The sequence below is a fragment of the Gymnoscopelus braueri genome (assembly GCF_963280865.1).
Source record: "Gymnoscopelus braueri genome assembly, chromosome: 19".
In the NCBI taxonomy this organism is placed as follows: Eukaryota; Metazoa; Chordata; class Actinopteri; order Myctophiformes; family Myctophidae; genus Gymnoscopelus; species Gymnoscopelus braueri.
The window spans coordinates 27156233-27173112 of record NC_137621.1 but is presented as its reverse complement, the minus strand read 5'-3'; the positions used below and the strand labels follow the sequence as shown (position 1 = coordinate 27173112).

At 41.7% G+C, this 16880-nt stretch overlaps 2 protein-coding genes across 4 annotated transcripts; one reads left to right on the top strand and one right to left on the bottom strand.

Annotated features, from left to right (window-relative positions):
* Positions 1-445: 445 nt before the first annotated feature.
* On the bottom strand, positions 446-7757 carry LOC308074330 (obg-like ATPase 1). Its single transcript, XM_080413741.1, has 11 exons — positions 7671-7757; positions 6296-6393; positions 6026-6169; positions 5744-5871; positions 4962-5137; positions 4796-4876; positions 2641-2738; positions 2159-2299; positions 1762-1858; positions 1481-1603; positions 446-1350 (listed from the first exon to the last, which is right to left on the bottom strand). The coding sequence occupies exons 2-11, from the start codon at positions 6391-6393 to the stop codon at positions 1243-1245; spliced, it is 1194 nt and encodes a 397-aa protein (XP_080269867.1). The 5' UTR covers positions 7671-7757; the 3' UTR covers positions 446-1242.
* A 4347-nt stretch (positions 7758-12104) lies between these two features.
* Positions 12105-16128, top strand: LOC308074000 (transformer-2 protein homolog beta-like). 3 transcript variants are annotated; one of them, XM_080413328.1, is made up of 9 exons: positions 12105-12243; positions 12871-12912; positions 13523-13674; positions 13788-13959; positions 14301-14489; positions 14900-15012; positions 15113-15256; positions 15351-15424; positions 15671-16128. In XM_080413328.1, the coding sequence occupies exons 1-9, from the start codon at positions 12208-12210 to the stop codon at positions 15679-15681; spliced, it is 933 nt and encodes a 310-aa protein (XP_080269454.1). In that variant the 5' UTR covers positions 12105-12207; the 3' UTR covers positions 15682-16128. The 3 variants fall into 3 exon arrangements, with proteins under 3 accessions (XP_080269454.1, XP_080269453.1, XP_080269455.1); XM_080413327.1 differs by having other exon boundaries at positions 14900-15015; XM_080413329.1 differs by lacking the exon at positions 12871-12912 and having other exon boundaries at positions 14900-15015.
* Positions 16129-16880: the final 752 nt, after the last annotated feature.

Genomic DNA, 16880 nt, shown 5'->3' with positions numbered 1-16880 from the left:
TGGCTACGTGGATAAGTGAGACGTCTATGGCCAACCAAGGTGTCAGTCGTTTTATGAAGAAATGAGCGCTTCCTGTTTGTTGTTGGACGAGAACAGAGAAGGAATGCAGTGAAGCCACAAGAGTAATACAAGGAACCAGCTGTGCTGTTCCAAAAAGTTCTGTACTTCTACGACCCCCTTTGTTGTTCAATCTATCCGGGGACACATTTTCATACAGCCATGTTTGTTTGGGTTGTATCTGTTGGTGGATAATTGCGGCAGAAAGTTTGGCATTAGTTACCGTTCAGTGTTTCGCAATTTACCACCATCAGGAGAGCTCAGCTATCAATAACTACATAATCACATCATCCGCTCGCCCACATTACTTCATCCCCGTTACCCTCCCTCCTTTTAGCCTGATATGTTCTAATCGCATCAAATGCATACTAATTAAATTACACAGATAGTTTTTTTTTCTCTTCCTTTTATTGGGTGAAGTTGCAGTACATGCATAGGACCTCAGCAGGATCCTTTACAGAATAAGCAATTTTTAAAACAATTCTCCCTTTGAGATCTCATCTAATTAAAAGAATAGGGTTTGAAATAGCCACACTTAAAAAAAAATAACCATATGTCCACTATTTGGCAAAACGTCAGGTGGTGAAGACGGTGAGGAAATGCACTTCAAGCCATACAGTCCTAGTCGGGGTGATCTTTAGAATGCTATGTACTATATCTGCTTATTAATTTCAAAATGTTCTCTTTTATGCAGAGCATAGCGCAAGAAGACAGGATTATACTAAAGAAAGACAGTAGTCTCATAGTCCATAGTCTTGAATAGCCAGACGATACTGATAAGATGTCGGTTCGGTAGGTGGTCATCTAATCTGGCTAAAATAATATCCATCCCCACTCAACATAACAATCCTACCCTTGATTTTAACAGTGTGTGATGGCTTTTTATTATGTCATATGGGCTATTGAAAAGGAAAAATGCTCAAACTATTTCAGATTGAAATGTAGGGTGGATATCACTAGAATGTTTCCGTGTTCCTCTTCTGATATAGCTCATCCTAAATTCCCCAAATAATCACAAATTACCCCTCCTGGTTCAGATCTGGAGACTGGGTGGGCAAAACCCCATGGCCAACCAAATTGTTTATTGTTCCTACAAATTGAAGAGAGAAGCATGAAAACCAGCAGGCAATAGCTCCCAAGGGCAGGATGGGTCTTAGACCCCCCTGATGCAATTGTCTGGGCCCATTATTTTTTCTTGGGTGCGGGTGCATTGGGTGTGTTGAATTTGAAAAAGATAATGTCTCCATCCTCCACAGTGTAGGTCTTGCCTTGTTGTCTGTATTTCCCTACAGACTGTCAGAGAGGGAATGAAAATGGAGACACTTTAAAACATGAAACCACAATGGCCATTTTGTTATTGTCAAGAAATCTGTTATTCAGAACTGTGTTGATGCCACATACAGTCCATCTTCAAGACACATACCTTTACTGCATTCTCACTTCCCTCCTCTTTGAAGTCGTCAAACTTCATCACCTCGGCCATGATGAAGCCTTTCTCAAAGTCGGTGTGGATTTTTCCTGCAGCCTGGGGTGCCTTGCTACCTTTCTGTTGGAGCACAATACAAAATAATGTAATTCAAATACAACTATGAACATATTAGAACACCACATAAATGGTGATAACACATGCAGTACATGGAGCAAGCAAGCAATCGTTATTTCTATTCAATCGTCAAAATTGTTTCAAGATCACTGGATCCTTACCCTGATGTTCCATGCTCGCACCTCATCTGGTCCTGCTGTGAAGAAGTATTCCAGCTGTAACGCTGCATAGCCAGCCTTTATGATCTTAGACAGCACACTAACAACAAACATATGCAACCACATAACAAATGAAACAGGTTAAGCAAGAAAAATCTCACCAACATGTTTGTCACTATATCTGGAGACTGGACGGACAGCCACATCTGAAATGTATTTGATAGCAATGTGCCCTGAATATGGGCAATAGTGTTGCACATTACCTACAATACAGGTTCATTTTTTTTACTAACATCACAATATAAAGATTCATACAGCTTCAAAACTGACAGAAAATTTAGGAGCTGGTGCAGGAACACAAAGGAAGTCAGTTGTGTATTAGGTGTGTGAAACATCTCACCTAGCTGTCTTCTGTTCCTCACAGAATTTATTCCTCTCCTCGTCAGACATCTCCTGCAGTTTAAACTCCACTGCTCCACTCAAAGGAATGACCAGTGCACCAGGGTCATGGGCATCTACCCATTCTTTGATCTTTGCCAACCTACAAGAAACAGGAGGACAAGCAACCCACCATAAGCACACTTTAAACTGGCATTCCTATTTTGGGCATGTCAGTTTGTTTTACAAATTAAAATATTAAATACAAAATAGCTTGTCGACCGGTTATTTTCGCTATCCGTCATACGACTAAGTATATACTGTAGGGCTTAAACCTTAAGGGGATATGGCTACTTCATAGGTCAGACAACCACGTTGCTCGACAAAAATCTGTTATTTTAGCAGAGCGACAAAATATAAATTAGGCTTTGATGTACATACTGTACAAGATGTGCAAACATGTACATACATACTGTAAGCCTGGACATGTTAGAACAAACATACCACTTGTTCTTTTTTCTTATGTAGTCTTTCTCTGAGAGATTCACCAGGTAGACCATGGGCTTCGAGGTCAAGAACAGGTATTTGTTCAAAACGTCAATCTGCAGAGACAGCAAAGAGGAGATAAATCATGCTAAACCCATCTAGCTCTCAAAACTTAATGTGTACAATTTCTGTAGGCAACTTAACAATTACAACAGCACACACTATTTCAGGTAAAAACCTAGTACTTCAAGGACCACCAGTATGATGCTGGATGTTTAGCACAATGACTATAGCTCACAGTACAGAGTTATCGTCTGACATTATTGCCAACCAGTGGTGTAGTGGTGATTTTTTAACTGGGGGGACGACGCTATTTTTAATGACATCACGTGCACGTGCCTGCGAATGTGCACAGACACGCTAGGGCCAGCATTAGCCTATGAAATATTCATTTTATTTAGATGTTTCATTCATTTTTGTTAGGTTTGTGTGCAGAAGTAGTTTTTGTTTGCTTTTTTTTGTTTTCTTTGTAACTTTTCCAAAGAATTCCTCGATTTATAGAACCCAAGAAAGAACTGTAGGATTTAAAAATATGTGTGTGTGTGTGTGTGTGTAAAAAACAAACAAAGATGGGCGCTGATAAGATTAGGCTATCCTCCTGACTATCTTGTGAAACGAGTTTGATCTTTCACCCCACTGCCTTTGCTAGACCAATGCATTTGAATGGAGAGACCAGACGGGGGTTGCACATCTGATGGGGTGTGAAGTGCCTTTATCTGCTGGCTATTGTTTTCCTACAGCCTACCAACAACTAATCTACAGACGCAACTAGCTACCACACCTGACCTACTGTTATGCAAAGTAGCCAGGTGGTACTTGGCGCACAAATCGAGTGAAACTATTTTTCAGGAATCCGCTGTACTTTATTTCTTTCAGTACAGTGGCCCTCATTTATCAACGGAGCGTACAAACCGGCGTATATTTTTCCATATATTTCGGCCGTACGCCAACGTCTAAGTCACATTTATCAACGGATCCTACACAGCCGATCAGAGCGTACATTTGGTCCCAGCCTTGATAAATGTCACGGCTGAAACCGAGCGTCATTTAAATAACACTCCCTTAAATATTCTGGAAACACCCCGATTTTACGACATGAAGAACCGAAAAGAAAGAGTTTCGCCGGCTCGCCTCGCTGCCTGTCAAGACACACACACACACACACACACACACACACACACACGTGTCTTTCATGTAATCCGTAGCGGTACAATCTTTGTCACGTAGGCTTGTAGCCTACATGAATGACATATTATGATACCAATCACATCGCCATGAATGGAATACGTTTGCATATTGATTTATTTACCCCATACCGAGCAGTGCACGTTCAAGTTACACTAAAATAAAGCAGTCAGACTCGGGCAGGCTGCAGTGATTCCGTGCCGCCACGTTAATAAGAGATTGGAGCATCAGGTTTATATCCTTAACCCAGCCAGGTTGTAGTCTTCATAACTCTCTATGACAAAACTCCATACCATAGGACAAGCTACTGTAAGTTTGTACACCTCACTGTCCATGAAAAGATGTTCGGGAGTCCCGAAAATGCGCTCGCAGAAGCGCTCGTATATTTTGAAAATAGCAGATCTACATGCTCACAACGCGTCGCGATGCGACCCGTTGTGAGCTTGCAGATCTGCTATTTTAAAATAGCCAATGCAGCCAGATCTGCAAGCTTAACCGAATGACTGTTAAGCAGTTTGTTTAAATTACTTTATAAAATGGTATATTTTCACAGGGATTATTTATTAGTGTGTAGATATACATTTAGGAGTGGATTATGTGTCCAGATGCCTGTCAGACAATGCTGCTCCGCAGGTCTACAATGGAATAAACGGGTGCAGAAAGTTTTTCTAATTTGAAAATATTTCCAGAAATGTCATGACCGTGGGAACCCTGGTCAATGTTACATTATTATCAATCATTGATCGTTATCATGGATTTGAAAAAGAAGAAAAAAGATTTACAATTTAAATTCAAACATTCCATGTTCCACTGGGCTATGGCGCCCCCAATGGCTAAAAGGACATCCTTACCACAGATATACACTAGCCTGGGAGGCCCCAGATTACATACGGTCAGAAAATAATAAAATTTAATTGAAAAGTCATACCTCTTTTTCATTCCACTCGCCGTAAAATCTAACATGTTTCTTTTCCTCCATCACCCAGTTCTTTATCTTTAACATGATATCCTGCAACCAGAAAAAAGTTATTAAATGTATGAAATACTCAGGAATATTACATAGCATAGGATAGAGATTTATGACCCAAACATACATATTCAGGCTTGAGTTTCTTGTCCGATCCCTTGACAGCAGTCTTCTCCAGTTTATCAAAGATGGCAGCAATCATCTCCTCATCCTTCAGCCTCAACTCCTCGTGGATGATCTCAATGTCTCTCACTGGGTCAACATTACCCTCCACGTGGATAATGTCCTCATCATCAAATGCACCTAAATTACACAGTGACATTTTACAAGGAAGGACAGGACTTTCACATAGGATCTGATATAAACGTATTTTGTGCTACATGCAAAAACCCTGTAATAACCCTCAGTAAAGCCTTGCAAATGTGGATAGTATAGGCCAGTGGTTCTCAACCTTTTCAGGGCGTGACCCCCCAAAATAATCATATTTGAACTGGGGACCCCCACCCTGACAAGCACTTGGAATGTAAGTGTTGAGGCATTGCATTTTGTTTGACTCGGTTCCAGATAAATATTGTGAAAATAGATCTACAAGCTCACAACACCTCTTGTACATCTGCTATTTTCCAAATTCTTGCCTCTTTCTTATATTATTTGACAATTTGGCCAATGTTTGACCAGTTTTTAAAGTATACTTTGTTGATTACTTTTGATGCCGTAACGGTCCCTTATCTTTTAGGTATTAAAAAGGTCTTAAAATACATTAAATTTTAATTTTACGGTCACCTGGGGACCTGGGGACCCCCACAAAATCTGGACCCCCACAGGCTGAGAACCACTGGTACAGGCTATATGAAAACAAAATGTATCAGGCATATACAGTATTGTACTGAATGACTCAGTTAATCTTACGGGTCATGTGATAGATGCCATCACAGGCACTGATGTGAGAGAGGAAGGCATTTCCCAGACCCTGTCCTGTACTAGCTCCCTTCACCAGGCCAGCTATGTCCACAACACTTAAAAAGGCTGGAACTTTACTAGAGACAAGAGAAAGCACAGAGATAGGAAGGTGCATGAACAGATGGATCATCTAAGAAAGATAGCCAATAAACAGGAATGTCTAATCACTGCCTCCGTTATGACCAACAAAAAGAGCACAACAGTGATACACTGCAATAATATAAAGTATACCTGAGTGGTTTGTGGAACTGGCATAGATAATCATAGCGTTCATCAGGAATGGGCACTCTGCTCTCATTTGGATCAATTGTGCAGAATGGGAAATTCTCTGCAGCAGCCTGGCTTTTAGTGAGCACATTGAAGAAAGTGGATTTCCTATAGTGAAAAAGGTCAGAATCAACGAGTCAGTAGCTCCCCTCATCAACCTTGAGTGGCAAAAAACATAATGGGTCTTCATTCATATAATCGGCATGCTTGACAATGGTGTTCGTGTGTACGTACCCAACATTAGGCAATCCCACAATTCCTATCTTGAGAGAGGTTCCAAACCTTCCAATTAGAGGTGGTATTTTTGGTGCTTCTACCTTCTTCGGGGGCATCTGCAAAAGTTAACGGACACCAGCTTAGGAAAACCTGATACTCGATTCACATTACACCCGGGTCCCATAATTTAGACCACCAGTTAGGGCTGGGGGTGATATGGACTAAATGTCACGATATTTTTGACCAAATACCTCGATCAATATCTATTGTGACAACATTGTAGGAATGACTGCTAGTGCTTTCACAAATATTTACACAATGAGATTTAATCATCAGTAATGTCTATATAATGAGAATCAGTTGTATTTGTCACAACACAGTTTAGAGGTATGAATCAGTGGGTGATTTATTTTTTGTAGTATTCCCTGAGAAGAGAGAATAGAGGTAGAGTGAGACCAAAAGGAAACCAATAGAAAACAGGTTAAATAGAACTAATAAAGACATATACATACTGTATATACAGATATGTACATAATGTTAGCATCATATGCAGGAGTGTAAATGTTATTTTTGAAACATTAGCATCATATGTAGGTGGGGGGAAACAAGTAGCTGCAGATACAATGTTTCTTAAAAAGGTGCTGTTTCAAAGACCAGTTTGTGCAGCATGGAAAGGTAAAAAAAAGAAAAGCCACATATTATTTCACATGGTTAAAAACCACCTCAGGCAGGCTGTGTTCATGCCTTGTTCAGTTGTTCAACAGTCTACCCAGGCAGAGTAACAACAGTGGGTAAAGAGAAACAGTCAGCTAGAACAGTCAAGTCAATTACACCACTTTACTGTAATGCAGCCTTTAAACCAGGGGAAAAGACTATACTTATAAGACAATACTGATGTCAAATCACGATATTACTATATCCCAAATTCCAAATGTTATCCAGACTAATATTACCTTTAATATTGCCTTAAATTCAATAACACCCATGCCAACGAGGAAACAAAGCTTGCCAAGTCTACTGTCCACTCAACATTCTATGATTACCCCAAATACTGGTACTACTACTACAAAAAAAATAAAAAATACAACCAGCTGATTCAAGAAATGAAGGACGGTATCCCTAATTCAGCTTCATTTCCCCAGTATGGTTCTAAACAAGTCGGTCTGGGTGTATGTCTAGAAATAGATCCCATTGATAGCTCGCTAGACTGAAAGCGTGCAGAGACTGACGGACCCATATGACAGCATGTTAGCTAGCCAGTTGCTAACTAGTACAAGTCCTACTAAGCAAGACAGAAAACACCAACAAAATCACTAGCCTTACTTGCATTTCCCACAAACAAGCAAACAAGTGTCTAAATCATATTCGATCGGTAGGATATAAATCGCATTACCTTTATATCTGTCGGTAGTCCGTGATCTACGTGGTTGATGTTTGCTCACCCGGCGGGCCGTTCCCGTGGAAAGGCAAGGCAACAGGCATAGCGGAAGTATCTTGACATGGGAGGACTCTCATTGGTCACTCTGAAAAATACTGCTACGTAGCACGTCAGTGTATCTCCGTCAGGCCAAAAGCATGTGTGTGCGTGCGTGCAAAACCGTAGTAGGGCATACTGGTTGTCTTCCTTGACCCACTCAGTAGGCCAACTTGGCAAAGTTAAAGTATAGTTAAATTATTTTAATGAGCCCAATGGTGGAGATACATACCATGGGTAGAGGAGATTATTAGACCAGAGAGATTTGCTCAGACTATGTAGTCATTCATGTCATGTCATGTAGTTTTTATGTCCCAACTCCCAAATAATAGTTTAGAACAATAGGGAATATGACCTGATTCGTATGGGTTCCAGTATACTGTACATGTCAGGATAGAAATGATAAGGTAGATTGGCAAGAGAGGAGGAGAGAGGGGAAATGATGGTGATTGTCCTCAGGGTTGGTTCAGTGGAAGGGAGACTCATCAAAATAATAGGGAAAGAGGCTAAGGTGGGAGCTGTAGGAGGGATGAGGTCGGGATAAGAGGAGGAATTAACCATTGGAGAGGGTGGACAGCTTCCCCATGGGAAAGCTGTCCACCCTTCCCCATGGGAAACTATAAGAGTGAGGACTTAGATCACAGGCTAGAGGAACAGGACTGGTCCGACGTACTAAACAGAACACAGGTAGACGAATCTTGGCTTGGTTTCAAAACCAAATTCATTCAAATTTTGGACAGTGTGGCTCCCATGAAAACCATCAGGGTCAAAACCCGCTCGGTACCATGGATGAATTCGGACATCCTTACTGCCATGAAAGTCAGAAACAAAAAGTGTTCTGAGTTTCATAAAGGTAGGATCAAACTCGCCAAATGTTTTAACAAGGGTCTCGAATCCCCCGTAGCTAAACTTGAAAAAGAAAAAAACAAGCTAAGAAACAAGGTTAATGGCATGCTCCTATTAACAGAAAAAAGCTTCCTCGATGACAAAATTGAGGAAAATCAAAGCAAACCACGAGAGCTTTGGAAGCTATTCAACAACCTACTAGGCTGTTGAAATTGAAAACCAGGTTTACAAACATAAGCCTCAAGGTGAATGACACTCTCATCACATCCAAACATGAAGTGAGTAAAATCCTCAACATATTCTTCACGACCATAACCTCAGATTTGGTTGAAAAACTACCCCCTCACTCTGGGTGCTATGGTGAAGAGTATGTTGACTCATTTACGAAAAACAGGGTGTACGCAAAGATGATTTTAGACTCTCCCCTGTGAAAACAGAAGAGGTGTTTAAAAAATTGAGTGCTCTTCATCAACACAGAGCCACAGGCCTCGACAATATCCCCGCCAAATTTCTAAAAGACTCAGCCGGCTCCATTGCTCCAATCATTACCCACATAATAAACCTCTCCATCATACAGGGACGGGTCCCTAACGATTTAAAAAAAGCAAGGGTGACCCCTCTGTACAAAAAAGGAAACAAATTAGACCCTGGCAACTACCGCCCTATTTCTATTCTTAGCTACATCTCGAAAGTCATGGTCGATAAGTATCTTACCGAGAAAAATCTAATCTACAAATTCCAATCTGGTTTCAGAACAAACCACTCCACTGACACATGCCTTCTCTATTTGAACGACTCTATCAAACAAGATGTCGACAAGGGCAAATATTGCGGCATGGTCATGCTGGACCTCCAGAAGGCCTTTGACACCGTTAATCACCCAATTATGATCAATAAGCTCAAAGCAATAGGTTTTGATGATACGTCAGTGAACTGGATGAGATCCTACCTGGAAGGGAGGGAGCAAGTGGTGGAAGTAAACGGCACCCAGTCCCCCCCCCTCCCTGTGACTTGTGGTGTCCCTCAAGGAAGTATACTAGGACCTTTACTGTTCCTGATATATGTGAATGATATGTCATCAGCCTGCGACTGCAAACTGTTCCTGTTCGCAGATGACTCGGCCCTATAGTCTCAGACAGGGACAGGCTGCAGGTTGAGAAAAATCTCAGCTCTGAACTCAACAAGATCTGCATCTGGCTCTCTGACAACAAACTTTCATTACACCTGGGTAAAACTGAATCCATCCTCTTTAGGTCCAGTCCTAACCTTAGCAAGGCAGAGAGTTTCACGATCAAAGTGGGTGATGATGTCATCAAAAGAAAGGATGAAATTACCTACCTGGGCTCCATCTTGGAGGCAAACCTCTCTGGTAACAAAAACGCCAAAAAGGTGATCAAAAATGTCAATCAAACAACACGCTTTTTGTGGAGGATTGATCGTCTAGTCAGTAAGAATACTCTGAAGATTCTTGCAGGGGCCCTCATTCAAGGTCATTATGATTATGCATGCACTTCATGGTATCACAACACCTCCAAGGCCTTAAAAACAAGGCTCCAAACATCCCAAAACAAACTTGTAAGGCTACTTCTTGGCCTCAATCACAAAACCCATCTAACCCCTGCTCATTTTGCTAGGATTGGATGGCTTAGGGTTGAGGACAGTGTACAGCAACTTGCTATGGGCCTGGTCTTCAAGATACACCATAACATTGGGATCCCCCTGTACTGTATTTGTCAAAATACTTCCAAAATGTTAATGAAGTCCATGATCATAACACCAGAGGCAGCTCCACAAATCATGTTCAACCCAGATTTGGCTCAACTAAGGGAATGAACTCGTTCTCATGCTATTCATCAAAAATGTGGAATGCCCTACCAAAAGGAGTAAAGGAGTGTAAAACCCTACTCACTTTCAAAACTGCCCTAAAGATACACCTTCAGGAGGCTGCAATTAAAAAATGGCCCCTGTCTAAGTCTTAACCTACCCCCCTACCCCCCCCCCCCCCTCCTTCATTTTCCTCTTTTGTATATATATTTTTTCTCTCTCTTCATACCAGTAACCTGAAAGCTGATTGTATGACATTCTGTATAGTAGTGTGTATATCTGTCTGTCTCTTATATGTCATCATGATTTGTGTGCATGGGGTTCTCATCTTAAACAAGCTGCGTGCTTAATGAGAGTTCCAGTTTAGTAGACCTTGTATTGTGAATTTGTACTTCCATGTACTGTTATGTACTGTCATGTACTGTTCTCATGTCTTACTAAATAAACTACATCAATCAATCAATTCATGCACATCACAGGGGACCTGACTTGGAGATGATTGCACACAGAGACTGTGGCCAAGAGAGCGAGGCAATGCCTGTACCACCTCAAGAACCTGACCTGAGGAAATTCAACCCAGAGCATTTTGTGAGGGGCCATCTCCAAGTGGTATGTTGAGAGCTCTTCCCAGGACCTATGAGTGTTGTGGTAGGTCGTGACCCATGAGGTCAGCTGAGCGCACAACAGGGAGCTCTCTCCCGTCCCTGTAGGTGTAGGACATACGACAACAGGTGCTTGGGTAGGGCAATAAGAATTATGAAGAGAAGGACAAATATCGCCCAGTAATGGACTCGACTTTGATGGTGGGAAATGGGAAGCGCTGGAGGTGTCTCTCAGCTTAAGGCTAGAAAGAGCTTTTCCCTGTGGCTGTCAGAGCCCTGAATGAGGACATACAAAAACTAACCAGGCCAGCAATGTGTCGATGTGTGTCCCTGAGCAAGACTCTTAACCCCTAATTGCTCCTCAAGCGCTGCACAGTGGTTCCTACAAATTTCATGTGCAAATATATACAGTGACAAATAATGAATGACATTACATTACAATACGTTGTACTGCCGTACTGTTTTCAAAACTTGCTAATAAATAATTCAATCAATCAATCAATCAATGAAAGACTGCAGTAGCTACAGTGTTGGGATGAAGAAAGCATTTGGAAATTGTTATCTATTCTGAGAAAAGATAACACTAAAGAACAGTGGTTATTGGTTAAGTGGGGTCCCGGGACCCTCAGGGGGTTCCCCAGCCAGTTCACAATCAGTTTAACCTCTTTAACCGTATTTTATACTTCAGCTATTCAAAAATAGCCCATCTACAAGCTCACAACGCTTCGCAACAAGCATTGTTGTGAACTAGAAGATCAGCAATTTTTTTTGTAAGTATTTTTTTTTTTTTTAAAGTGGAAGTTTGGGAATATTTTATTCTCTTCTCTTCTCGGGGGCCCCGCCAGAAAACATTATCAGATGGGGGTCCGCGGCTAAATACCTATTCATGTGGAGGTCCTTGACAAGTTTAAGGACCACTAAATTTAGTCTAAGCCAAGGTTTGAAGTTGAACCCCTATGCATCCAGCAGGTGGCAGTATGTGCTTCACAGGCGTATCCGGCAAATACAAAAGAACGAAGAAGACGTGTATCGTTCCCTTTTAAGAGCACACAATAGAGCGGAAGTCACTCAGACGCCCGCCTCATGCACGAGCTACTAGCGTAAGACCGAGCAGAACAGAAAGCGTTACTGGCCGATTATTTTTAATCCGTTAATTGCTAAGATTCTGTGATCTATTAGCTGAAATGAGCGACAACGAGACAGAATTCAAAAGAGAGCGGGTAAGTACGGGTCGCATTAAAAGAGCCGTAGTTAAAGATAAATGCACTCTTAGCTAGCAACGGCGAGCTAGCTAGTAGCGTGTTAGCTGTTAGCTAATCGGGCCTAGCAGCTCTGTGCAGAAAACTGCCTGTTTGTTACTTCGAGCATCGATGCGCCTGTGTAGTTGAATCACCGAGGACCTTTATTAATGACGTTAGTGCATTGTTTGTACGGTAATATAATAAATGCAAAAACAGGTAATGTGACTTGACTCCATTCATTGTAAGTAACGAAGATGTGCCGCAATGTGAGGCTAATGGTAGCTGTTAGGTCAGCTAATAAAATGGCTACTTGCCGATGCATCTCAGTAAACGCTTATTTACATTTGATAACGTAGCTTAAGATTTAGCTTGCTTTTGAGCCTGATTTATACTGCGTCGCACGACGGTGTTGCACGCCGAAAACAACCAACCTACAAGTTAAAGAGGGCCTGTGAGCTTGTGGATGGGGTTTTTCGCGCGTGCTACCGTCGTACGACTGATTATAAATTAAGCATTGGTAACCAGGATTTTCTGATGTCTTTCCTTTTTTTATAGCCCGTTCAAAAATCCAACATTGCTTATGATCCTTGTTTGTTTTTTGTTAAGGTTAAGGTTGGAAGAAAGAAAAAGGCGGAAGAAGTTTCAGAGGTTTCAGAAGTTGTTATTGTTTGATGATGAAGCTGATGGTGTTGATGATGCATGCTAATGATGTATTGCCGTTTGGAAGCTGACAGAAGCAAGCAAGATTGCCCACTAGAGTGGTGTATTGGCAGATGGTAAAAGGGGGAAGACGAAAAAAAGAAGTCATGAGGTCAATCTGAAGAAAGAAGAAAAGAAATGGTTGTTTTGAAGTTACAGAAGTTATGAAGTTAAGATCAGAAGTTGTACGGGGGTATGAGTAATTTCCTAATAGCCCGCTATGACATTACTGTAATTCACCTTTTTTCTTTCTCTCTCTTAAGCATGCATGGCATTTCCTCTCTGTAACAGAAATATAATTGGTCTGTCTCACATGCAAACTGAACTTAAGCTATATCAGTTTGTTTAAATGAGAATGACATACTTGTTGAAATGTCTTTGTATGACCCTCAATAGGCAAACTTTAAGACTGATTATATGCACAGTACATTAACAGCCATCCTTTTTAAAGGGGCATGTAGAGGTTCTGAATGAGGTTCCCCTCATGGTCCTTTTCTCTGCTCACTGGTTGCCTGGTGTTTTCTATGCTGTCTCTGACCTATATGACTGACTTGTCCAGGAGTCTCGATCTGGCTCGAGGAGCGCGTCACCTCGGGGCTCTGGGAGATCCACCAGTCGATCACCAGCCCATTCCCCGGCACGCTCCAAAGATGGATCCCGCTATAATTCCAGGGGATCAAGGTCCAGATCTCGTTCCAGGTCCAAATCCAGGTAAGATGTGCTTCGATTCTGTTTAAATTAGTATTGTATGTAGAGTGTTCTATTATATGAATGTGTTGCAAGCAAAAGATGGCAGGAAATGCTTATCGTCATCTGTTCCCCAGGTCCCGTTCCCATCGGAGTTCACGCAGGCACCGCACCCGCTCACGCTCACACTCGCGTTCCCACTCCCGCCGCCACCGCTCCAGGAGCCGATCTCGTAGCGGGGAGTATCGTCGCCATCGGAGCCACAGCCACTCTCCCATGTCTAACCGCCGCAGACACATTGGCAACAGGGTATTCCTCTCACTATCTCTAATTATCTCAGTCATTTGTTGTTGTTTCTGACACGGCAGCACTCCTCCACAGTTGATTACACAGCCACAGCCTTATCTAGTAACAAAAGACATGGTGTAAATGTTTCAGCACGTGGTGGCACTTTTGCTGTTTGGTTAGCTACTGTAATTACCGCCCTCTCAGTCCCATTAACCACATACTCTACTTTGTCATATGATGGTGTTGCATGGCGAAAATAGCCAATCTACATTTGTTTAATGACCCATCCTTTTATTTGATCTTATTGTGAAATAAACTTCCCAGGCATTCATTTTGCTTTCCCCCATCTCACCCTCTCTCAGGCAAACCCAGACCCCAACCTTTGTCTAGGGGTATTTGGGCTCAGTCTGTACACCACAGAGCGAGACCTGCGGGATGTGTTCTCCAAGTATGGCCCTTTGGCCGAGGTGAACATCGTTTATGACCAACAGTCCCGTCGCTCCAGGGGATTTGCCTTTGTCTACTTTGAAGCTACAGCAGATGCAAAAGAGGTAAAGAGAATCACATGAGTTATGGTAGTCACATTAGTGACTAAATGGAGAAAAGGGGGAGAGTCACTACACACAAGGTCATCATCCCTGTGCTGGGACATCGGCCATTCCCTCTCAGGGTTGTGCCCCCCACTTTCTCTATCTAGTTGTTTTCCGTGCAATGAGCACCGTGACGGTGTGAATATTTGTCTAAAAATTAAAGATGAGCTGTTCAGAACTACTGCAGTGGTTCTTGGCCTGATTGAAGGCTGTAATGTCTGTCACTCAATTGTATTTTTTAATTGGATGAGATAAGAGGGAAGATGCTACAACTGAAATGCATGTGTAATCCTTTGTTTCAAAACCGTATTAGAGTTGTATAATTACTAGATCCAAGGTCCAGTTATAGTTGCAACTGTATTTTCTTTCAGGCCAAGGAGCGGGCTAATGGGATGGAGTTAGATGGACGCAGGATCCGAGTGGATTTCTCCATCACTAAACGACCCCACACGCCGACTCCTGGGATCTACATGGGACGCCCAACGTAGTGAGTCGTTCTTAACCCGGAAACGTAATTCTGTCCATGCATGTTGACTTCCTTCAAGTTAATGGCAATTCTTTCCCATCTTGTGTCTGTATCACAGTGATGAGGGCCCCAGCACATCATCGTCATCCTCATCATCAAGGCGGTTTTCAAGGGAAGACAGGGGTTATGACCGGGGCAGTGGCTATGATCGCGGCAGTGGCTATGATCGCTATGATGACAGAGAATATTACCGATCATACAGGTAAGGTCCTCCCATTGCTGGCCTAAAATATACAGGTCACCTGCATGATCTATCCTGCTATGTAGGTGCTAACTCTTCTTTGTTCTCCTCACAGACGCAGATCTCCTTCTCCCTACTACAGAGACAGGGCCTACCGGTCTCGATCACGATCTCGCTCCTACTCGCCACGTATGTTTGAACTGCATTTCTGACTACAAGAATGGATTTAATGATATACAGCAGACTATGATCTCTCGCATAAGAACAGATTTAATGATATACAGCAGACTATGATCTTCTCACATAGCCAATGTATTCTCACCAAATGTGGGAGAAATGCATAAAAATATATTTATTATGCATCAATGGTCATTTCTGGCACCATGGAGCAGTTGAGTGTCTGTATTTCTAAATTCCCATTTTATGTCTCCACAGGTCACTACTGAACAGAGGGAAAAGAGGAGTTCATAGGAGTTGAATCTTTTTTTCTTTTTTTTCATTTTTTAAACGTTTTATGTGTGAATTCAGGTTTTGTCAAAGTAAACGGTGGAACAATATTCATGCCATGACCAAATGCCACGGTTTGGGTTCAGAAGAAATTATACATAACAGCAGTGTAAAAATTAAAGGTGGGCTGGTCATTAGAGGTTTGAAACAGGAGTACTTAGGAAGTACTGTATAATGTGTAAGTAGGATTCTGTGTTGCAGAGTTTCTGTATGATCTTATTGCTCTGTTGCTAGTGAGTTTCTTTATCATCTATGTAACGGCTTAATGTCATAGCACATAGTTGCTATTGAATTTGATTCCAATGCTGTTATCATCCTCCATAAATTAGTATTTTGTCTTTTCATTTAGTTTGCTGTTTTCAAGCAATAAAAACTCATTCCTTGAACATGGCCTTCTCTTCTCTCATTGAAATGGTATGATTAGTTTTTTCAACCAGAAGCACCAGTTATAATCCGTGTAAAAACGAAAGGGTATGAGTTACAATGTTACCTGACTGAAATCAGTAAAACATCTGGCATAAAGTCATGAATGTTAAGGACATGTATGTTTGGATGGCGAAAGCTTCAGTGAAAACCAAATGGAAATTGTGTTGTGTCCTGGCCTCGAGACTACCAACCAAGAGATTCTCTCTACTTAACATTCAGCGTTCTCACTTCCAGGCTTTGTCTTGCAGCACCCCACCCCTGAAAATCTGGGATGGAAGATTGAGGATTAACTTTTAAATTCATGTCTCTACCTCCAGTTCCAGAAGCTTCTGTGGAGCTGTCCCTATACCAAGGAGTGAAGTGGCACAGCACAATTAAGCATGAGAGGACCATGGTGTGAATTTGGATTATGCTTTAAATTGAATTTATGCTGCAAATGGGTAGACTCTAATTTGATTAGGCTACTTACACCTGGCTGAATAGGTGTGTAGGCTATATGTAGTAACCTGCTGGAAGGGAAGGTGTTACTCGAAAGCTGGCGAAAATGTGAATAAAGCTTTTACATGCTACCCCAGTAAGATATATATATATAAATATACTTGCTTTCCTTTTCAAAGATTATTATAAATATATCTATGATTGAGCGAAAAGTGGTATTTATTTTTATTTATAAATATTTAACCAAAGAAAAGTATGTGTCAATACTGATGCT

What these genes read in the sequence shown, in the direction of transcription:
- LOC308074330 (XM_080413741.1), bottom strand. Translation starts at nt 6,393, where the DNA reads ATGCCCCCGAAGAAGGTAGAAGCACCAAAAATACCACCTCTAATTGGA. An exon ending in GTGGGATTGCCTAATGTTGG is followed by an intron (nt 6,170 to 6,295) that starts GTACGTACACAC and finishes TTTTCACTATAG; the next exon opens with GAAATCCACTTTCTTCAATG. An exon ending in GAGGAACAGAAGACAGCTAG is followed by an intron (nt 1,859 to 2,158) that starts GTGAGATGTTTC and finishes GTTTGTTGTTAG; the next exon opens with TGTGCTGTCTAAGATCATAA.
- LOC308074000 (XM_080413327.1), top strand. Translation starts at nt 12,208, where the DNA reads ATGAGCGACAACGAGACAGAATTCAAAAGAGAGCGG. An exon ending in CAGAATTCAAAAGAGAGCGG is followed by an intron (nt 12,244 to 12,870) that starts GTAAGTACGGGT and finishes TTTTTTGTTAAG; the next exon opens with GTTAAGGTTGGAAGAAAGAA. An exon ending in CTACAGCAGATGCAAAAGAG is followed by an intron (nt 14,490 to 14,899) that starts GTAAAGAGAATC and finishes ATTTTCTTTCAG; the next exon opens with GCCAAGGAGCGGGCTAATGG.